The sequence below is a fragment of the Crassostrea angulata genome, chromosome 3, assembly GCF_025612915.1.
Source record: "Crassostrea angulata isolate pt1a10 chromosome 3, ASM2561291v2, whole genome shotgun sequence".
Lineage (NCBI taxonomy): Eukaryota > Metazoa > Mollusca > Bivalvia > Ostreida > Ostreidae > Magallana > Magallana angulata.
This window is the reverse complement of record NC_069113.1, coordinates 2,039,321-2,063,978: the sequence shown is the minus strand read 5'-3', so window position 1 is coordinate 2,063,978 and position 24,658 is coordinate 2,039,321. Positions and strand designations below refer to the sequence as shown.

General features: G+C 32.0%; 1 protein-coding gene across 1 annotated transcript in view; it reads right to left on the bottom strand.

The window, feature by feature from the left end:
* The window catches only part of LOC128175251 (uncharacterized), a 51,921-nt gene extending 27,766 nt beyond the window's left edge, over positions 1–24,155 (bottom strand). Inside the window, 16 exon segments of the mRNA XM_052840743.1 lie at positions 1,582–1,593; positions 1,796–1,876; positions 2,154–2,276; positions 4,358–4,471; positions 4,941–4,987; positions 5,087–5,248; positions 7,226–7,326; positions 8,275–8,306; positions 8,437–8,480; positions 9,632–9,802; positions 9,908–10,044; positions 11,345–11,500; positions 11,649–11,808; positions 12,446–12,589; positions 21,192–21,514; positions 23,929–24,155. Coding sequence (XP_052696703.1) covers positions 1,582–1,593; positions 1,796–1,876; positions 2,154–2,276; positions 4,358–4,471; positions 4,941–4,987; positions 5,087–5,248; positions 7,226–7,326; positions 8,275–8,306; positions 8,437–8,480; positions 9,632–9,802; positions 9,908–10,044; positions 11,345–11,500; positions 11,649–11,808; positions 12,446–12,589; positions 21,192–21,514; positions 23,929–24,045 — 1,924 coding nt within the window. The 5' untranslated portion in view covers positions 24,046–24,155.
* Between the last annotated feature and the right edge of the window lie 503 nt (positions 24,156–24,658).

Below are 24,658 nucleotides of genomic sequence, written 5' to 3'. Positions count from 1 at the left end.
TCATTCATTCAAACTATGTATCAGTAATAGAAAAATTTCTCGAAAATTGTATGGATCCAAGCAATATTGAACTCTAGTCTCGTTCAACCAAACGCTCCGACAAGGATTTACGGAGACAGCCGAGCGTCGAGTTGAACAAGACTATATTGAACTCTGGCGTAGGAATACATACGACTACAAAAAATATTTAAATTATTCGTATCATTTTAAATCTGACTATTTTTAAGGTATTTATAAATAAGTTTCGTTGAAAAACAATTCTTTAGCATACATTCCATCGAATTTATCAATTGTTTTCAAGAACTTAGTCTTGTCAGGAGCAATGATTTGTGCTGAGGTCCAAACACTGTTTCACTTTCGGTTTGTCTGAGTAACTGCATAGGAGAGTTGATTAAAATCAACTCCCTAAAATACGACGAATAACGATAAATAGTGATATGGTGTCGACTGTTATAAAACTATCGTCTGTAATTAATTAGAATTTTGTGGTGTTTTCCTGAATAATATATGTACGTATTATCAAATTTTTCAAGATTTACTCCCCCTCTTCTACTCTCTTGTCATCGTCGTTTTTTGTTTTTTTTTTTGTGTTTTTTTTATCGGGTAACAGAGTAAACATCAACTCATTTTGCAAAAGTGTACGCATTCTTTAAAGAAACTTATAGCCCTACAGTGTAAGTACATGTATTTGTTGTTTATCATTTACACTATATAAAACGTATGTTCAGTATATATTGATATAATAATATTTTAGTACAATATAGTATTTTTAATTTTTGATACTTGTCCTGAGTTTATACATGTATTTGGGTTGTGTTTGGTTTGTGTTGCAATTCTATTGTTGGATCTTAACATGTTCGGACAGTATTCTGGTCAGGTGACTCTTTTGGAGTAATAAGCATTTATGTATAAATAGTATCTGTTTTCATAAAGTGGAAGATGCTGTTTATAAATACGCGAATGGTGACGACCACACCCTCTTCTACGCAAAAATACACTTATCTTACATATATAATTTTAAGTATGTCACATGTATTTTACATTTATTGATATGAAACATTACCTCACTTAGTTTAATAGAACCTATAGATACTTTATCAATTATATAAAACATAGTTTAAGATTTAATTTACCTAGTTTAATAATCATTTTGAATTTCGAAAACACGTATTTAGCATTTTAGATGTACTTAAATAACTAACTTATTTATGACGTTTGTGACGGCATTAAAAAACCGAAGTGTAGTAGGAAATTGGCCGTCGCAAATTCTCAATGCAAACATAAGGAAAAATATACATAGAATGTAAGTTTTGGATGTATACAGGGGTTAAGACAAAACATGTTTTGTGTAATGACATATTTACAACAACGAGTTTTCATGGAACAGCTTTCTTAAAGCTAAAGACACTTTTTATTTATTACACAAAAGAATATGTACAAGCAATTGTCATCATAATTAAAATGTTGATAGAAAGTGTTTGTACCACGAACAACGGATGTCTCAAAAGGTTCAATCTATCGTCTTGATTATAGCAAAATAACTATTAAAAAAGTTAACCAAGGAATAAAACAAACACTTACCTTGTAAATCGACTGGAAAAAAGGAAAATTTGAAAATATTGCTCATTTAATTGCTCAATCATAAAGTAAATCAAAGATACACTATTGATTTAACAAGAGCTTGGCAATAGTTGGTTTATATTATTTAACGACATTTCAAGCACAAAAACATCCAAACTGGAAATCTTAAGTGGAAACCTGTGCATAAAATTTGAAAAATCAAAACCCTTCATACCAGATAGACATTGATAAGAACCATTATTTTGCTGACAAATATTATTTTCACTGCATGTGGTTGGATGGCAAACATCAATATCTAGAAGAAAAAACAATCATTAAATGACTACATTCATGTAATAATTTTCGTTTGAATATTTAAAGTGGTTTGGTAGTTTTCAAAGCAATTAAACAGAAATATTTCAATAAAACAAATGAAGCAAAGAAATTTTTGTAACTTGTGAATTATCAATATATGAGATAAAAGTATATCATTGAAAGGGACTGTTAATTTTTTGTATGTAATATTTCACTATATGTCAGTAAAATTATTGTATAAAAATACGAGATAATAAATGTAAAATGTCTCTATTCACCAACATCACATCTTGTGCCCGTCTTTCCCGTTGGACATTGGAAACAAAAAAAGAACGGTGGCGTATTCACATCAATGCAGGCATTGGGAACACCACAAGGTCTCTGTTGGCAGAGGTTTATACCTATAACATATATATCATACAAAGCAAAGATCATTTCACTGCAATGGAGGTTCGCCTCCGCCCCGACGAGCAACGTAAAAGTGTCGGATCTAATATATAGCTACTGAACCAGTAAACTAAATATATAAAGCACGACACAAACAATTGAAATTGCCATTTTTTTTAGGACTGCCAGTCCCTTTTTGAGGACACAAAATTAAATTACATAGAATAAAAACAAAAGGTCGGTATTTTGTTTCCTTGTTTTAAATCTATGTTATCTCAAATATACTAGATACGAAAGGCCCCGCTTAAGAATACGAACATATAGGCCAAGAATTTCACAATTTAGGTAGAGGGTTTCGTGGACATCTTAATTATGCATTTCTTTTTTCTAAAATACCATATATCTGTTAATTTTCGTGATGATCTAATTTTCGCTTTTGTCGCGATGTCTTTTAAATCGCAAATTACTGAATACGCAGAAATTAAATTCTGTATCATTTTTAAATCGCAAAAAATGACTGACGCAAATTAAAAATGCTACACATGTTCCCCATTTTCGAAAATTTTGCGACACGCAAAAAAAACCGGATATACGGTATATCTTGGTGTAGAAAAAAAATTCTAGGATGTAATACATATTCACTCTATGGTCATATTGGTCCTGTCTTAAGGACTGAACCCTGATTCATAATTTTGGTAGAAGGCTACATAGCTAATATAAACATACATCAAGAGTGTTTGTCCCCACCTGTGCTGAAGTAGAGAAGAAGATTTTTTAAAAATTGGGCATTTTTTACATATTTGACCTCTCCTATAAGGCTCTAAAGATGGCAATGTTATAGTGGTTTACAGATTAGATTCTTGTAATCCTACAAATGCTTTGAACCAAAATGCTAACAATCGGTCTTGTTGAATTCAATAAAAAAGTAAAAATGTAAAACTGTTAACCCAGACCCACTGTATGTATACATAATTAAACTTAAGACTTTCAGAATATACGAGGGTCAATCAAAAAATACGAAGACTTTTGTCATAGCTATGTTACTTAACGTCATGTCATTACTAAATTTGGTAGACATAGTTTAACAACAGTTTCAAACAATTTGCAAGAAAAAAAGTTAATAAATACTTTATTTCTAAGAATTATTTAGAATCTTATCCTGCAAAAATGAAGTCACGGCGCACGGTCAAAATTTGTTTTATGTCAACAATAAACCATAGTAAAGTAATATCTCTGTAAATTGGGCTTAAAACCAAATAATATTGAAACCTCAAATTAAGTTTTGTCTTGGTATTCTTTGATCCAAATAAAGACGGGATATATTGTTTTGTCGAAGAGATATTAGTAACTAAAGACAGATAGTCCTCTTTAGAATTGACTAAAAAAATCGACGTCGCCAGACGTCACGGTGCAACGAGAGGTACAAACAAAATGAATTTAACGCAGGAAAAAGCCGACACAAGCTGTGAAAATGCTCAATGGTGCAAAATATAAGTCAACATTTATTTGCAATTTGTGTTAAACTTTAAAAAAATTTGTGGGAGTGGTGGTAATTGTATTTTGAATATAAAACAGTCCGAAAGAGAGTAGAATATCTGTAAATATTTGGTCAAAAAATAAGTAACGTCAACAGACGTTCAGGGTTATCGTTACAGTACACCAAGAGATAGACGATTAGAAAATGAAAACTTTGAAGAACTTACTTATGATTCCCGAACAAATGTGTGCAAATAAGATGTTAAGTGGTTCAGTGCAATTTTAAATTGTAAGGAGAGAGGCACAAGAGACAAAGCGTGATATAAAGATGGGGTTTATCTATAAACTGTGCGTGTTTAATATTGACGTCATGTTTTGAACGTTACCGTGCGCCGTGGTGACAAAACATGTTGTTTTTAAAAAGGGGTAACAAAAATACCGTTTCATCAAATGGACTAAAACTTCGCATATCAATAACATAAGTGTTGGTGCACAGATTAATCTGTTAAATATGACTTTCATGAAAAATATATAATAGACAGCCACATTGTCTTTGTATTTTTTGATTGACCTTTGTAATGTCTTTATATATATATGATAAAGAATGTTTTTGACTTACGTGTTTCACATAATGTACCATTGAATCGTTCGGGGCAAGTACAAGTAAAACCTGATTTATCTTTATAAGCTGTGCATCTGCCATTATTATGACAAGGTTTGGATTCACATGGATCTATAACATTAAATTCAATTATTAAATAGAATATGTATTTATATCAAATTTCACTACTTATGTGATATAAGTTGTTAAAAAATAACAAGACAAATTACATTTCTTGGTTGTTTTACAAGAATTCACTTCGCTTGCTGAAATTCCAAATTTGCGTAAAATGTTTAAAGCCGTTAAATTCAGTGATTCAACAAAGGACAAAAATGTCATTAAGCGTTAGGTGTTCATCTAAGGACAGCGTCAAATTGCCATTATGCGTTAGGCGGTCTTCTAAGCGTCAAATAATTTATATAGCTCCAAATGATAAATCTTAAGCGTCGTCGAACTTCATGTGTCAAGTACAGTCACGTTGATTTTTGTTTTTAATAAACACTGAATTTTCTAATAATCTTTTAATTCATTGAAGAAAGTAATATTCATGATGATATCTTTCTTTGAACCATTGTATAATAATTCTTTAATTAAATTTTACCCTTTCTTTCAACTGCCACAATAAGACACCCCACTGTCCAGTCAAATCTAAAACATGTATTTAAAAAACAGGTTAAATTTTTTTTTTAGTTATAAAAAAGATTAAACTTTTTTAATTCGGCAAAGAATTATAAATAAAACATTTACCGATCAGTGGCATTCAAACATATTTGTCGGGGACCTGGTGTCAAGGCTAAGAACTCTACTTTTGCTATCTTGGTGTGTATTGTACCATTTATCACATCCGGGCTGTAGTAAATGGTGATATTTTCTTCGCTCATGTCCGTGCTGGTGATTTCAACGATACCTCTAAAAGTTTTAAAATGATTTGCATTCACAGAGACAGATACATTTTGGTTTATATTGCATTATTCTACAATGCTATAGTTTTATTTTACCATCTTATAAAAAATAATTATAACGCAGCATTGACAAGTTCTATAAAGTGAGTAAGAATAGTGAGGTCTTTTTATTAACTCTATAGAACTTTAGAGTTATAATCATAGTTTCGGCGGGTGATGCCTCACATGATTCCCTGTAAGTAACCTTTTTAATAAATAAATATGGTGTTTTATTAAACTTAAAAGGATGATATATGAATTTACCTTTACATTACATGTGATTTTAAGCTCACCGAGACAAATTCGAAGGGGGGGGGGGGGGGCTTATGCTATACTCCAGGCGTCGGCATCCGGACCTGGTTAAAGTTTTTGTTGCAGGTCCTGTATCTAAGTTATTACTTTTGCTATCTTCACCAAACTTGCATGGATCATGCATCTGAACGTATGAATTTCAGATGCTGGGAAAGGTTTCGATTTTTTTCTAGCCGGTTTTAGTTTTTGGAGCAAGTGCCATTTGATAGCCATTTCTAAATTACTACTGCTTCTAACTTCACAAAACTTGCATGGACGAGTCGTCATATGATACTGATGTACCTGAAAAGCTTGAATTCCGGATCTGAGCCATAGGTTTCGGATTCTGTATGAGGTTTAAGTTTTTTGAGCTGGTTAAAAGGTGCCCTCTGATTGGTATATCTTTAAGTTAGTTATTCCTGGTCCTAACGTCACTAAATTTATATGGATGGTGCGTCTTATGATACTTATGCACTCGACAGTATTGAATGCTGAATCTTAGCTATATGTTTTGGATATTGAATGAGATTAAGGTTTTTTGAACTGGTTAAAGTTTTTTGAGCAGGTGCACTTCTTCGTTATATCTGGTCCTAACTTTAACAAACTTGCAAGGATGGTGCGTCTTATGATACTTGTGCATTTAACAGGCCTGGATGCTGACTCTGAGCCATAGGTTTCAGGTGCTGGATGAGGTTATGGTTTTCGAGCTGGTTAAAGTTTTTAAAGCAGGTGCTTTTTGATAGACAAATCTTAGTCATTATCTGTGCAATCTTTATCACATTTGTATAGATAATAAATCTTGTTATTCTCATTATCGCATGTATGGATGCTGAATTAGAGTAAAGGTAATCAAATGCTAGAGGCATTGAGATTTTTGGAACTAGTCACAAGTTTAATAAAGTACAATTACCATCTTGCATGGTTGACTTAACTATAATATAAATAAATCGCAGAGGTAGCTTTAGAAACAGAGCCTTATCTCCATTATAAAGGATGCCAAAAACTCCTGCCTTACTCAAACTTTCGTGATAGATGTGTTTGTTGTTAATTTGTATAATTTGATTCCTATGATGTAGTATTTTATGATAGTAAATTATATGATGCAATATTATATCAATATTATATCATTAAATTGCAAAAAATCATATGATATGATATGATATTGTATCAATTTGTTGAATGTTATTAAACGATATTATCTTCTATATATTATTATATATGATATTATATATTATGATATGTATTGTAAAATGTGATATTGCACTATGTGATATTTTATTGTATCAAATGACTTTGTAACATTTGATATTGTAATAGATAATAATTTATCATATGATACCTATTGTATAAAATATATATCAAATATGATATATCATAGAATGCGATATAATATTTTTTTATTTTTGCATTGATTAACATTGTATCTTACAATTCCGTGTGAAATTAGCAAATGATTATCAAACAATTCTTAACATATGATATACAATATTGCGTCAAACAACACTACAGTACATATGGATTTCCAAGATTATTAACTATGATTTTCATATAATATGATAAAGTGATGCCTCATAAAGGTGATGCTTCGTTTCGGTGAATTTGTGATCTGTGATTACCTATGTTTCCATCGTATAAAACAAGCAATAAGACTTACCCTGTGTTGTCTGTCGCAGCAAAGACAGGAAACAAGCAATATGAAGAAATCGGGCAAATTATGTCTTGTGGATATGGAATTGACGCAAAATAAGGCTTTCCCTATAACATATATAACGACTAGGTAAACAAATGGCCCACAAGCCACATTGCTTACCAAAGCAACAATAATGATTAAACAAAATTACAATATCAAATTGAAAATATTTTGACAATTTAGCCCAGTTGATTTTGCTTCAAAAGTAAAAAAAAATAATCTTATAAATTAAATCGCCATATCTTTATGTAATATATTAAGCCCCCTTTTTGTTCCATTATTTGTAAGAAAATGTTTGTCTATTTCTATTCAAAACACCCTCTCCCACCATTGTGCCCATCCCTCTCCCGGGAATCATGATTTGACAAATTTCAATGTGCACAAAACGTACTTTCACGCAAGTTTCAGCTTTCTGGATGATTGGATTTCCAAAAGAAGATTTTTTTCAAAAATTTTCTTTATATACCCAAACTTAAAAAATCGACACAACCCTCACTCAATGTGTCCCAATCATAATTTGAACAAACTTGATTCTTCGTCTTCTCAAGTGGTTTTTGAGGAGAATATTTTAAAAGATTTTTTTCTATAAATTTCTTTATATTTTGACACATTTTGTGGCCCCAACTTTATCCCGGGGATCATGATTTGTGCAAGATCAACACTTCATAAAAATGTTTCCACACAAGTTTGATATTTTTAGGCTTTTGAGAGAAAGATATTTTTTTGAAATACCAACACATTATTAATAATGCTATCGAATCTCCTCCTTAAAGTAGACAGTCTAAAAGCCCTTTTCCCAAGGATGCTTTGTATTCAGTTCATTTGAACTATGCCTAGTGATTCTCGAGAAGAAGATAAAAATGTGAACATTTTACGACAAAATAACGACGCCAAAGACAAAGACGACAGACAACGTACAAATCTTACTTAGAAAAGCTCAGGTGAGCTAAATATGGCGAAATTTTAAATAACACATCCTATTCCCGGCAAAAAAAAATTAAAGTAACGCTTACCGATTTAGGCGAATGTGGTCGAAAAATGCTGGCTGTAAAACATATCCATAAGGTATCAGTCTACATTAAACAAAGGAGTTTTTTTTCTACCTAATGCTTTTATATAATTCTGATTATATTGAACATTTCTACTTTCTACTTGTTTTTATAAAACCGTCTTACCTTTTACGACAATTTTAAAGCAGCGCAAGTTAACCGTACTTATTCTGAAATAAAGTTTGCATTAACAATGTGTCCTTTACACACACACACACACACACACACACACACACACACACACACACACACACACACACATATATATATATATATATATATATATATATATATATATATATATATATATATATATATATACTGCTCTCTACAAAACATACAATCCAATACACTAACGCATTTTCAGAAGAAAAATAATTTATGGCATTTTTTCCAATATCAAATAAAGGGAGCAAAATCTAAAAGTTGTAGAAAGAAAATTAATTAACCCCTATATTTTTAGTATTCTAAGATATAACAGATATAATTCGAAAACTCAAAAGAGAAAATAGTTGATCATAAAATTACAAAAATGTGTCAAGATAAGTCACATTTCACAAGTATTCATTTTTGGTATTTCGCATTCTTTATGTAAAAATGTTTTATCGGTTTATAAAATTCAAAATTGCATTTTACTTATTTTTATTTATAAATAGTTGATAAGAACTTGTTTGTTTGAATGCTGTATTACGTACCAAAAAAAATTGAAATTGTTTATGATATGTCCTACATACTTATCATTATTGGAGAAGAACACAATCTTTTAACCAAACATTTGATGATTAGGGACTCATCTTAAAAGTATTTTAGTCAAAAGAAAGACGCATATATAGAAAATTCGCAAAAATGGTCTAAAAATTGTCTGATTGATTTTAAATATTGTTTTTAAAATAGGTCATACTAAACCAACGCTATTTCATACAAATGATCTTTCACTTTGATTTTATAACAGAGCGGTTTGTAGTCAAAAAATAACTGATGTATTTATTTTAATCATTTTAAAAAAAATTATGTAAAATACGGAGTCTTGTCTGGTTTTCTATAAAATATCAAGTATAATTAAATAAAGTCAAGTTTGTTGAAATATTAGGAAAAAAATCTTATTTTTATCATTGTAAGATTTTAAAATATAAAAGGGCCCACATTTTTGGACGAGCAATGACTTGCAAAATTATTTATATGAACTTTGGACTTAAAAAGTGTTTTGGTTTCTTTTATCCATTGCAAGTTAAAAAATCATTTAATGATATTCATATGAAACTTTATATCAACAACTAAGAGGCAAATGATAGAAAAATATTTCCAGGTGATCTAACGATACCCATTGCTATCTTCTGCATTTGCACACACGATGTGTTTCCCGATATCACTGTCTACAGGAGACCATTCCATTGATATGTACACTGCAGTTGGGTCTCCTGGAACGGACTCTATCGCTGTCTTTTGCACGCGTGTCCCGTCTCTTCTCAGGAAGTTGAATTTTATAATTCGTCTATTTAAAATATACATTTGCTGAGTAAAAATATCCGACACCTATATTCTATAACTAAATTAACAAATTTCAAGATTGAAGAAAAGGGCTTGGTAAATATCTTGCCTTGATGTGTCAGTGGGTTTTGCATACACATTGATATAGAAATGTCCGCCTACATAAACAGTATACGCTTGGTTGTTTGGTGGTGTTGGTGTTATGAAATCTGGAGGATCCGTCCTTCCTGTTACTTTAAAATACATCTGAATGACAAATAAAATTTACAATGAATTAGCGTCGTTTTCAAATGAAACTTTTTTACAGGAACTCCTTCAAATGATACTGGATCCAAAAATGTAGGTTCGTATAACATACCATTTTGTTTAATAACTGATGTCATTTATCGTTACATAAACAAACGCAATTATTGAGGTATTTAATTTTTTTTTCTTTTGGAGATAATAAAATAATAAAAACAAGTTTTTCTACAATCAAGACAAGAAGTAGTCAAATATTTCTTTAGATTCTTTGATGCTTCCTTAAAGAGTTTTAAAGCAAATTTTGATTTTATTGTACATTTTAAGTTAATTTGCAATTTTTACATATATTTGCCATATACAAACCCGTGTTGCCATGACAAATGCAAGGGCAGCCCCAACCCCTATTCCATACTTAGCTAAGTATCTGCACGCATTAAGGCAAAGGCACATTCTTGTGAAGTGTTGACATATTATAGATTACTTGTTTAAAGCGAAGAATTAATATTTAAAAAATGCAAGAAACTACGAAAGTTCATTGAGGCCACCTTGGCAGAAAGATTAATTTTTTTGCGTTTAAACGCAATAACTATAATTGCGTTTAATCGCAATCTTTTGCGTTAAATCGCAATATGTTTTGTGGTTAAACGCAGAAGATTGCGATAAAACGCAATAGCTATTGCGTTTAAACGCAAAGAACATTGCGTTTTAACGCAAAGTTTTGCGTTTAAACGCAAAAGTATTGCGTTTTAACGCAAATAATTATTGCGTTTAAACGCAAAGGTAATATTGCGTTTAAACGCTATAATTTTTTGCGAATAAACAATACATTGCATTTAAACGCAATCCACTTTGCGTTTAATCGCAATACTTTTGCGTTTTAAAGCAAAATACAATGCGAATAAACGCAAAAGATTCCATTAAAACGCAATAACTATTGCGATGTAATGCAATATAAATTAATTTATTTACTGAACTGGCCTCAATAAGCTTCAGTAAGAAACAACCCTCGTTGATTTTAACACCTTGCTTTTATTTTTAGACAGCTCTGAACTATATATGTAATTTAACTGAAAATTGGTGCTCTCTTTTATTCTTGCAATTTGATTAAGAAAACAACATCGGAATCGCAGAATTAAGTACTCGCGTAAAATTAGGAATATACAGTAATTTACAATTGCTAGTCTTTTTACACTAGCCATTAAAATTATTTACGACTCGAGATTAGCATGATAATAAACAAATCGTTTGTTTCTAAAATTATATTTCATTGTCACAAATGATTTTGAAAAATAACAGAACGTACCAAAGCAGTTGTTCTTCCGATTGGATAGTTATATGGATGATAAACCGCCACTGATACCATGAATATCCTATTGTAGTCCTTTACTGTGATTGGAAGAGCAAACGCATCGCCCACGCTGAATCTTGTATTATTGAGGTTGATAGTTAAAACACAGTCCTAATTAAAAAAGATAGTATATTATGTCTATTGTGCATGATATGAAATAAGAAAAAAAAACAACACGAATTACAAGTATCTATATATGGTATTTACTTTTAAAATGTTAATAATCATGCATGTTTTAAATAAGCAAATTATTTCATACTTCCTTTTCATTCATCTCTACGATTTTTGCAGCTGTAAGATTGTTTACAAGGACCTGGAAAGCCCCGGCTTCGACGTATGAAGAAAACTCACACTTTGTTTTATCATCGTCGTTATCAACGACTGGTATATGAAGTGTGTGTGTCTTACCATGTTCCAGACTGAAATATAATGCAAATACAAAAGAAAGGCCTTAAAAATCATGCGTCTCTGTACCAGTGTATTTCCTTTTACTGTGATTGAAAGACCTAATAGTCGTCCACACTAAATCCTGTATGATAGAGGTTGATAGTAAGCATACATTCCTTCATAGAAAACAAAAAAAGGTTTATATCAAAATGGAAGAGATTGGTCCATCTTAATCTTCAAGGTGCCTTATTTATTGCAAAAGAAAACAATATATTTACGCCCAATAAAGTAATATGTGTGCTTGTCAGATTTTTTTTTTAAGATCTCGAAAAGGTCCAGCTTCGATAAACATAGAAAATGCTCACTCTGTAAAATAATAATCATTAACAACAACTGGTATGTGTATTGTATGCGTCTTTCTGCATTCAAGACTGAAAAGTAATGAAAACGTAAATTTAACTAATGTACCTTGGGCACAAAGGTATTTTATGTTTTTCGAAATATAAAGCAAAAAGTGGTGGAAGCAGAAACTTAGACACGGTATAGTAAGGGGGGGGGGGGCTAGGTTAAAATGGTGATTAATAATATATCAATAATACTTTTAATGCAATATGTCAAAGATAATTTTTGGTGTTCTTATATTGCTTTTAGCTATCATAGTTCACATACCTGTAATACGGTTTCACCAAGATTACAGGACTTCTGTTTGGTTTTTGTGTATCAGATCTGTTGTATGGGTCCACTTTTACTTGTTGAAAAACGTTAACGCTTCGGCCCATATTAGTCAAATATCCATCCATAAAATTTTGGAACCTTGAAAAGCAAGAATAGAAGAAACAAAATGCCAAAAAAATATTGAGGTTTTAACTTGATTTGTTGTAATAAATACACGAGTGAAACGAAAATGTATAAAAGTTTATGCAAGCCTCGGTCACAAAAAGTCGGGAGTACTTCTACAGGTGGTCTATCGAAGGACATATTTGAATTTTTCGATAAAACATTTATTTATTGCGGATAATTGGATGATTAGATCCCTATTTTATGTGAACCGACTTCTTATTTGACTTTTAGGGCATTTCGAATCACCGTTAAGTATTATTCGGAAGTTGAAAGTATTGCCATGCAATGTTTGAAACATCAGGATATGTATTTACCGAAAACTCATCAAGGACAATTCATGTGTTATCTATATAAAAAGATTAAACAGGAAATATCATGCACAAAATTAATTTGTGATTTCATTTAATCATAAGGCTTGTAATTTTTGTTTTGATATGTGTATATTTTTCTTCTCCCAATCTTAAGGACTTTTTGCAACCCCTAACTAATATACCTACAGTATGTTTACATTACAATGTATATTGCTCCTGCTTTTGTGCGTTATCCCTGCCTTCAATCCTGTGACCTGTGAAACCACCTGTGACACAAACTACGGTTAATATCAACCACATTCCTGCCTTGCTCGTAGCCTTCTATCGGCACCGCTTGCTGTAATATATTCATTTGTGTACTTCAATTCCTATAGTCATGTGTGTGTACCCACCTGATATCAATTTGTGTGCTTGGTGCAATATCTATATTACTGACAATGATCAATATCTAATGTCATCGGTGTGCATCCAAAATCGATTACATCCATCAGTGCTTACTGTAATGCTATGAATACCTTTGACATTGAAACTAGAAGTAGAAACCTCACTGATGTCAGTAGAGCAGAACAATATACATGCACACATGAGACAAAACCATATCAACTGAATCCATCTTAAACAAGAAAAAATGGCACGATCAAGTTATTGGTCAGAGAGCATTGCAAACATAGACAAATTTTGTCTATCGCTTTTTTCTATTAGAGCAAACACATATAGGATGTATTCACAAACAATAATTGACTTTTACTCACAGAGAGAACACGGCACAAATTACAACTACCCTGCCAATGACCCAGTCAGGTCGGAACACAATGGCGACCTAGCAGAACACAAGTGTCAATTTCATTCCAAGATGGAGGTAGAAGTAGAAGGGGAGACCATAGATTCTCCATCATATTGTACAACACTACATGCAAGATGATGTTAAATGGTAAATTCATTTATACAGCTAGGCAAAAAACCAAATACTACAGCCTTTTAGACAACTCCGGGAGTACACCTAGCTACAAGAAAATACCGACATTAACTAGAAGAGGACGTCAACCAGATATCCGTGCCAAATAGTCAGACAACAGACCAACAAGACATACTTAGTGCTACTAGTAAACATATACAACAGCAAACACAAGACCAATTGCCAACAAAAAACTGAAGATCAATGTCCTGACGGGACACTTGAGGAAACCCAAGACAGGGATGATGAAATAGCTAATACCAACACACGTAAAGTTAACAGAAGACAGCACTAAAACTTAAGACGCCAAACACATCGTTAACTAAGTTCAAAACTCCTACCTCAGTCTAATACATATGGAGGCATCATAAAGTGACAACACTAGCTGAATGGAAACACACTGAAATGAAGATTCGCAGCAAAATTCACACGAATATGTGTCCTCAGAACAGAAAGAAAAAGATTTGACCTACCCAATATACAGCGAAAAAGCAGAAGGCGGAACAGTCGAATTAAGCAGATGTCAAAGTGGCTACATTATACATGTGAAAACTGATAAGAGAAGCAAATATGATGAGAATACAAGCACGGAGTTCATTTGCAACAATTACCAATGTCTGGACAACTTTTGGACCCTTGACGAAATGATACTTAATATGGAAAGTGCAGAAGTCTACAGATCTACTTTGCCAAACGTTATGGACTCCGATGACAACCTAGAGGACGAAATCACTAAACAATTTGCGCAAGAAAAAGCTAAGAAAAGGATTATTACATCAGTTTCCAAGTTCTAACTATGGAAGTTACACACTCAACCGAACACGACCATGTAAAGGAAAGGGAGAAGGGAGAATCAAATAGAAGCAACAAGAAAAGCTGCTCAACTGAAACCCCTATGGCTGAACAGAACACGAGCGTGACATCCAATAGGTAATATAAAGAGGAAAATATACCATTAGCTTTAAGTAGAAATAAAGTAGATAGAAAGACCAAAACCAAAGACTAAGGAGATCTTTCAACTGAATGGCTCAGAATAACAACTGACTGCAGTAGAGCAGATATAGTACGTATGGAATACCTAAATAGTGAAATACACAAACCGATATCAAACAATGGCCTAATACTCTTACTAGCTAAAAAAAAAACTCCTCATGGTCAAACAACTAGAAACACTGCTGAGGACTTCATGAACGCCAGCCATCATAACTTGTTTCTAAAGAAAATTCTCTTGGGAATCAAGCAGCTTCTTGAAGTCAGTTAAAAACGGGAATTTAACAGAAAATCTAACCTTCTTTTTAGGTAAAACCCCCGAAAATTCAGAATGTAAACAAAAACATAATGTGAGCTTTGTATGGTAAGTTAATTGTTAATTGTTAGCTCTGTATTCCGCTTATAACTCGACGAGTGACACTTAAAATTTAGATGACTATTAGAAATGCCTTACTGAAGCATTGTTAATATCAAAAAACAGAAAAATATATTTTGACCAAATCGTGTTTATGCCCCTTTAAGTACCCGTAACGCTTGAAGAGTCGTATCTAAATGTAGACACATTATGTAGACGACTACATTTAGATAGCAGGTATGTTCTGTATAAAAAGGCAAAATACAAACCTTTTAGACGCATTTTATCAACACTGCAACCAGTATTTGATCTTTATAGACATAAGTAAGAAGATGGCCATAGTTTCTGTATTTTGATGGAAACACAAAACATTTTGATTTCTACTGTCGAGCGTGTTCAAGGTAATTAAAAAACCGTCAGAGTTGTAATTATACCGAGCGCAGCAAAAGGCGGACGTAGCCCGACTCGCGAAGCGAAACTTATGGTAACGCGTATATATACGAAAATCAGTGAAAAATAAAAGTTGAATTAGTGGTATTAAGGGCTGAACAATTTTCTTGCAGCTCATGAAGGCTGTCATATTGGCTGCCATTTATTAAATGACCGGCGCTTTTCGATGTTTATTGTCCATCAACTCAATCAAAACTTTCCAATGTGTCAATCAAAAGTAATTTAAATGAAAATATTTGAATATGCAAACTAGTTAAGTTTCATCTGTGCTTTAATCCGCAGATAAGACTAGTTTCACGTACATTGTATGTCTTATCAAATTATTAGATGGAAAATAAAAACATTAACACCAAGGAACCGATCCTTAAGATACTGAATCAAGAATTAAGAGAAAAATGTATCAATTTTATAAAATGGATAAGCATTGAAAGTAGAAATAAAAAATTCTAGGAATCGCGTACTTTTCTTCTGATATATGCCGAAGACACAACTTTCAGGTTTTACGTATGAAACATGATGTCATAATGTAGACTGAGCACGCGATGCATAGTTTAACTCTGTCTTAAGATTTGAATCGGGCAGATCCTACTGTCTGCGTTTCAAATCATAAAAATCTGCACTCGGCCCGACGGTCACACCGATTACATATTAATCATCGCATATTTCAATAGTAGTCTAGATAAACATGTGGAACAACGTTATCCTTACGGTTTTTTTTTTCTCGCCTATTGCTTCCTCGCCAATACATACTTTTAGTATGGATTTTTGATTTAAACGATCTTTACATGTATCTTTGAAAATGACATACCTGGTAATTTCCTTGAAAAGGGAGAAAAAACCACTTTCTCCATTGATGCGTACGTTATTTTGAAATACCTTGTTCAAAAGAATATGTTAATAATTCAAGTAACTCATGACAATAAGAACGGTGAAACAATAGGCCCATGAGGCGACATCACTCACCCGAGCAACAATTACTTGATATGGGCGCTCAAAGGATATTGTATCATACGGCCCCTCGGTAGAATAACAAAAAAAAATAAATATTGTAATATATTCGAATTTTACCCTTATTTTTGCATACACGTAATTTTTGACATTGTACCTTTATGGAATACCATTTTTACTGAAAATAATAATATTCTATGCAAGATATAAAACTAAAGTTTTGGTAGGGTTACACTGTTAACTTCCAGCATTAGGTACATTTTCTTCTTCAACTATTTACTAGTTATTTTATTTTTAAATCATAATACACGTAGTTATTGTATTTTATTTTTAAAAATTCCTATAAATGTGAAGAATAAAATTTTACCTTAATGTGCTCAATTCCTTAAATTAAAAAAACATTCAAAAATTTTATTGGTCTTCCCCATTATAAACGACTATTGTTTACCTTGCGTAAACTCGTGTGACTTTTATGACCTTACTCACTCGAGTGACGAATACACTTGAATGAAAAGTGTTGTCACATGACATGTTAAAGAGCTATAAAAAATGTTATAATCAATGTATTGACAGATATATCACTTTATTTTAATAAGGCCCACGCATTAGTTCAATCTTTGTTCAAAAACAACAGATGGATACAAACCAGGGTGATTATCCGTTGTAATATTTTCTTGTGAATAGTGATAGTGCCTTTATTCCCGTAAAAATACGTGTCAGAACAATGAAACTGTTTTCACGGTGTCGTTTTTATTTACTCGTGCCTGAAAAACTATCAAAATTGATGTAGAATTCATATGATTCATCGAATAAAGGGGGGGGGGCACTAGAAAGTAGTTACAGCATATCATCCTTTAATTTTTTTGTATAAGTATTTAACGTTTAGCGAGACATTTCTAATGATCAACCAAAATGTCAGCGTCAGTTGAAGAATTATGGCAAGATACAGAGCTCACAGTTCTGCTAGGTGTGAGTCATATTTTGCTCACATGAGTTTATTTCATTCAGCATTAGGGTAAGTTAGGGTTAGGGTTAGATTTTTAACTTGGTATTTCCTATTTAGCATTTAAAATGTAACAAAACATGGCTTCAGATCCGTGTATAAACATAGAATTGTGAGCAAAGCACTATATCTTGCTTATAATTCGAAGCTTAGCATTCAAGTATGGTTAGTAAATAGAAATTGTAAACAATTAAACAGAAGAAACATGCACTAAAACAAATAATGAGCACAATTTATTTTTCGAAATGAATCATGTATATACTTACATATTTCCGTCAGCGATATTAAACTCTAAGCATCTCAACGAAACACATTCCATTAATCAAACATTACGCAAAAGATCATACCGAGATTTCTATTTTAGTACTTTGTTAATACATCAGATTTTGCTTATTTTGTGCAGGTAAACAGTCAACTGCCTGTTTTACTGAAGTCTATGTTTGAATCGATACATAAAAATTACAAAATACAAGCGATAGTTCCCCAGGTTATAAAGCATACATTATGATGAAATTGAAACGAAAAATCAAAACAAGCTAACATAACACCAACGTCAAATGTGAAAACTGTCGACGCATTGGTAAATTTGATTTCAATTTACTTCACAAAAATGGCACCAGAGTATCTTGTATTTTTCAAAGATTCCATTCGCACGCGAATTGTTACACAACAAAGATATTCATGAATATCTTTGTCAGATCGACCCGTTTATCATACGTCCAACATGGCTGCTTTAAACAAAGAACCTCGTTTTAGAACTATGGAATACCAAACACAACGTTATAAACTGATTGAAACACGCCTTTCTTTTATTATCATTTTCGTAATAAATCAGATCTGAAAAAGAAATAGATCATAATTTTTTTCATTTTTTTTCATTTCCATCAGGATCATTTATCCTGAATTGCGTTGAATTTGACTCAGTAGTTCTTAAGAAGATTTTTGAAAGTACACCCAACTTTTTTTTCAGTTTCGAGGTTTGCTCCGCTTTGAATAAGGATCGCTTTTTCATTTTTGCAATTTATATTTTCCTTTCCAGAAGAATACCTTTTGCCAAATTTAGTTGAAATTGGCCAAGCAGTTTTAGAGAGAAAGTTCAAAATGTAGACAGTTTACAGACAGACAGTCGGACTACGGACAGAAAGAGATCAGAATAGCTCAATTGAGCTTTCAGTTCAGGTGTGCTGAAAATGAAGCACACATGTAAAATAGTACATTGACAAGCGTTTAGATAGCTTTATTCTGACATTGAATGTTTTCAATATTATCGATATGATACATTTTCATGCGATTAAAGTACAAAAATCTAGAATAACCGTTCCGGGAGTCGAACCTAGTCAAAAAAGTAATTCTTGGTCAATAATTATCCTAACCGCGTAACCACTCGACCAATTTAGAAAATTAACACAACATACTAGGATTTCGAAGTTATTCCTGTTGTTTTCAAAAGTATGATTTTTTAAGAAATGCCTCTTTGAAACAAAAATCGAAAAAGGCAGTTTTCAAGGAGTTTTCTTACGTTTAATGTTAACATTAATTAATTTTGTTTCAATGATGCAGTTTTTCACAACAATGGGGATTTCTTTGTTAAAAAGCATGAAATCTGCCTTATTTGTCTACATGTGTAATAATTTTAAAATTCATTTCATAGTCTTATGAAAAATAATACAAACTTTCTCGATTAAATTCAACACTGCTTTATGTACAACTTGGAATGTTAAAAAATTGCAACAACTTAAGGAAAATAGCATAGGAACTTCAAAACCTTCTTTTCAAAAAATTGAACAATGGGAAAATTTTGATTGTGTGGTTTGTTTTACCTTAAAGTAGTTTCAAAATTTAAAATAAAGTAATTATTAAGCCCGAATGGCTTTATGATAGATTTGATCACGTTCAACCTCATAATGTTCAAAGAATGTTCTTTAATTATTCAAGGAATAAAAATTAGTCCTTGAGTGTTATGAGGGGATAATTTTGGTCGAGGCGTGATCAAATCCAATAAAGCTCTAAGGGTTTCAAGATAAATTTTATCACACCTCGGCCGAAATTATCACCTCATAACATTCAAAGAATGATTCCTAATTACTTATATTTATATATTTTCAGCAATTGTACGATAAAATATTTGAATATTCATGTAAATGAGCAATAAGTATTGAATGCTTATTTTTCTATACCGTTGGTCCTGTAACACACTAGGCCGTGCAGACAAATTGAAAATCGCGCATTGGCGCGGTATAATAATGTGTCTACACGGCCTGGTGTATTATAGTACCGATGATAACCAAACATAAGCATTTAATAATTATATTTATATGTAGTTTGATGTTTATTTGCATTGAATATTGTTGTATCATCGCTTTAAAACCATGACATATATGTCTTTTTCAGTGGAAGGAATTATTGGTCGAACAGCCATAAAACATGTTATTCAGTATGTTTCCGGGCTGTTGTGTCATTGTATTTTTTCCGGAATTATATTTTCTCCCCATGCTGATTTTGTTTTTCTATTATATACTTCCGGTGTTTTAAGCACTAGTTTCGGACACAAGTCCCTTCAACAATTTTCATCTTGAGTTATTTTAATAGGCAACCATGTAAGTTCAAAACATTATAAGTAGTATATGCTGGTGTTGATTTTCATAATGTGTCGGTAATAAGACAGAAATTTGGTTTATATCTGTAATTAACGATATCGCTATTTTTAGTATCATAATACATGTATTTTCAGTGCAGATTTTTCTAGGCCTTATATGTAGAACTATAAAAGCTTAATTTCTTTATGTAAAATTTTGATATGTATGATATCATATGATAACTATGTATAATTTTGATATATGAACAGTTCATTTATTGTTGGTATAATTTTCCAGCTTTCACAGAATGTCCCACAAAAGGACTGCTGTCTGTTTCCAGACGTGTTTTGTTGGAAAAATTGAAGATACAGAATCTTTGGGATATTTTGTATTACTGACTAAACACGGGGAAACTCTTTTTTGCGATCGAAAATATTCATTTAACGATAATTTTTCAAAAAGTACATCTCAAAATGGTTATGCAAGTTTCATTTTATTGTACAATAATAAATCTTTTAAAATCCCGTGATGACTTTTATCTCTGCTCGTACGCCGTTATAAGATTTGACGTGTTATAGAAAAAAGAAAGTTACAGGTTCCAAATACAAACATAAGGGGAAAAATAAGTGAGTGTAAATATATTTTAATGAATTTTACCAATTGTTTAATTTAATATTAGATTATTGAAATTTTACGTTATTTTCATTTCGTATGATGATGCAAAGCCCGCTTGCGCCCCACAGTACGTCATTTATGAAATGTATTGGACTACTGTTACAAACATATGTAGTGTCATCGCAGATAAAGACACTGTATAAGTATAAATACAAAGCCAATCTCAACTTCTCGGAACTTTCCGACAAGCGGAAACACGACCTTGAATCTATTACACAGGCAGCTCCCCCAATTGGGTGAAACTTGAAATTATATATATATATATTCCAACAGAGACGTAATTTTTTTTTTTTTTTTTTTTTGGTTACTTACATTACATCATATCGTCCTAGTTTACTGGAGTTTATAGGCAAAAGTAGATTTATCTCTGAGCTTTCCAATTCCCAGCCTTCGTGTTTGTTGACCATTAGAACAACGTCTCTAATGTTATCATTAACAAGAAGTGTAAGGTTTTTAATGTCTGCCATGAAATTTTTGTCTTCTTCCAACGACCAACTTCCAAAAGCCTCGGGATCATTTCTATCTTTTATGAACTGCTTTCGTCGTTCTGTCACATCCGATCCTTCATCATTTTCTGTGCATTTGTAATATGGGCCTCGGTGAAGTTCCCATCCATTTAAAAAGTTTATTTTAACCTTTAAAATATATATATTTTAAATTGTATATTACGTTTTATATATATTATATGTAATATTTCAGAAAAAATAAATGTATTAACCAGATATATCATTAGGACATGTAACAGAATTACAAGATAGGCCTTAAAATAACAATTATAACTTTTCCCCATTAAATTTTGTAGTCTGTGTATTTTGTAATAGTTTGTTATTTAGAAATAAAAATATTGAAATTTTTTAAGATTCAATATTAAATAAACATCGATTATGTTATCAACAAATATCGGGTTTTTTTTATAACTTTAACATCTTCTACGAGGAAATTCACAGTACAAGATTGTAGCCTTATTTGATTGATATATCTCATACATACAGGGTTTTCATGAACAGTTCCACCGTTAAAAGGCATCTTCATTTTGAATATTGTAAAATTAGTATAGTCTCTTATGGGCGGTGGAGAGGGTAAAAAGACGTTAATGCAAAACGAACAACTTAATCTTTTAAAAAAAACGTTCTAGAATACGAAAGAGACCAGCTTTAAACAAAATCAACAGCTTTTTTTTTTTTTTGCAAACTCAACAGACACCGATGCAAAACAAACTAACACCGATGCAAAACCAAATCAAAGTACTGAAGTACTGACGGGAGTTAATTTTATCGATAATCATTTAATTAAAATCAACGATTTGTGATTTTGCATGGCAAGTAGTATCAGTAATCGAAATATTTCTGAGAAATTGTATGGATCCAAGCAAAATTGAACTCTTGTCTTGTTCAACCAAACGCTCGGCTGTCTTCTTTTATCTCCGACAAGCAAGAGAGACTCTGTTTTGTCGGATATTAACGGAGACAGCCAAGCGTCTGGTTGAACGAGACTACATTGAACTCTAGCGTAGGAATACGTACGACTTTAACAAATATCTAAACTGTTTGTACAATTTAAAATCTTATTATTTTCATGGTATTTATAAATAACTTTTCCTGAAAAACAATGCAATGTTGTCAGCGGTATTGATTTGTGCTGAGGTCCAAACACTGTTTCACTTTCATTTTGCCCGAATAAGTGCATAGGAGAGTTGCTAAAATCAACTCCCAAAAACCAACAGCGTTGCACTGAATTAACGCGAGATGGCGTAAAAAGAGGAATTTGAAGAAATCGTGGCCTGGAGAAAAAGTAACTTCAAGGAAACATCTCCATAGTTAGGGTGCGTTTTCTCAAATACGAGTTATTTTTACTAAGAACGGATGAAATTTTTTTTTTTATTTCAACGGTAAAGAAATTTTGATTGTTAAAAATTTTAAATATCTTTTCATCATCGGGTTCCTTTATTCAGACCAAAAAAATATGCAATTGAAAGAGCTACTAAAGCTATGTATGGGATTCTGAAAAAGGGTAATCAATTGCATCTTTCTTTGGACGATCGGTTACATTTGTTTGATAAGATCGTAGTTCCTATATATGATGGTATATGGTTGTTAAGTATGAGGATATAATTATTTAGTAATTAAATATAGATTGCCGATCTAAGGTATGTGCCTGCAATGCCTGACAAACTCGGTTAATCCGTTCTATCCCATTTTCTCACCAGAGGTCGTGCTTTGCAAGCGTCTATCCATCAAGACTAAAATCTCGCATTCAAGAAACGAATTGACTCATTCTATTTATTCAACATTTGTGAAACCTTATTTTCTATGTATACTTAAATAAGTTCCCAGTAAATATATAACTGTATTCACTCTTTTCGTAATCATTCAATAATATTTCATTTCAAGCATAAATTTTATGCAAACTCCCACTGATCTGGATCCGCCAAAGCGTACCTACCACCTTACTTTTATTTTTGCAATTTCGGGCTGGTTTATCAAAATTAAAAGTAGGTTTTTAATTTATTTCTCAAAGAGACTAACCCCTAAACAGTCCCGTGACAATAAGAAGAGGGTGGCGCGTTTTTGTTTTTGTTCGGTTGGTTTCTTTTTGGCACCAGTATTCTAATGTTTCGAGAATTTACCATAGGTATTTAAAAAACCTTTGTATATGACAGCTTATAGGAAAATAACTCCGTCGTAAATATTTATTTCAGAATCAATTTCTTAAAGTGACTTCAAATTGGACGCTTTTTGAGCCCAACAATTTATAATATTATTTTTTCTAATTTTCCAATTTTCCGCGCGTAAGGGTACGTTTTCTCCGTGTTACGTTTTCTCTAGGGTACGTTTAATTCAGCGCGTGACTGTTGGTTTTTCATCGGTGATCGTTTCTTTTGCATCAGTGTATGATGAGTTTGCAAAAGAGGCTGTTGCTTTTGTTTAAAGTTGGTCTGTTTCGTATTTTAGCACGGTTTTTTTTACCCCTTTCGCCATCCATAAGTTCTTTAATGTTCCATTAGAATTGTGAATAATAGATCTTACAAAGAATCAACAGTAAAATTTACCTCAATATGTCCAGGTACGTTGCTTGGACTGCTGCTGTAGCTCATACAACCTCCGTAGAATCCGTGAGCTTTGTTCAGTGTCAGCCAAAGAACGAGTGAAAACAACAGTGATTTCATTTCGAACTTCTTTTACCCTTCCACCCAATCTTCTTTTGACAGAGAGCGTAAACTTTGCAGATTTCTAGTGAAAAGGTTAGTGTGGTAAATGCTTTTTTTTTATCGTTAAGGTCCAGCATTCCTCTCTATATTAAAAAATTTGCTTCAATGATAATAATTGAAAATGAAGTCAAGATGGTGATAACTTTTGATGTGCATGATGTCAGCTTTGCTGCAGCGCACTTTGAAAAAATTACGCACTGAGATTTATTGTTCCATTGTTGTACCAAATACGAAATCCCTTTTACAGGAGTAAATTTGCTGCATATTCTTATTGTTAAAAAATTAAAGGAAGGAAGGACATTTGCAATAATTATTTATGGTATTTAAAAGTATCCTTTTTTAATTTACTAAACTCTGCACATTTTTAAAGTGATCGACAATACCAACCCACTTTGAAATAAAATATTTTTAAATTATTTTTTGCACATGTCAAACTTCATAATTTCATTTACATAATATTTATAGAGAGTCCTACATGTTGCATTAAACTGCAAAAAAAAAAAATACGGACGAGATTTCTACGTATTTCTAAATTGATACTATAATGCAAGTCTTACCTTCTGGCTCCCAG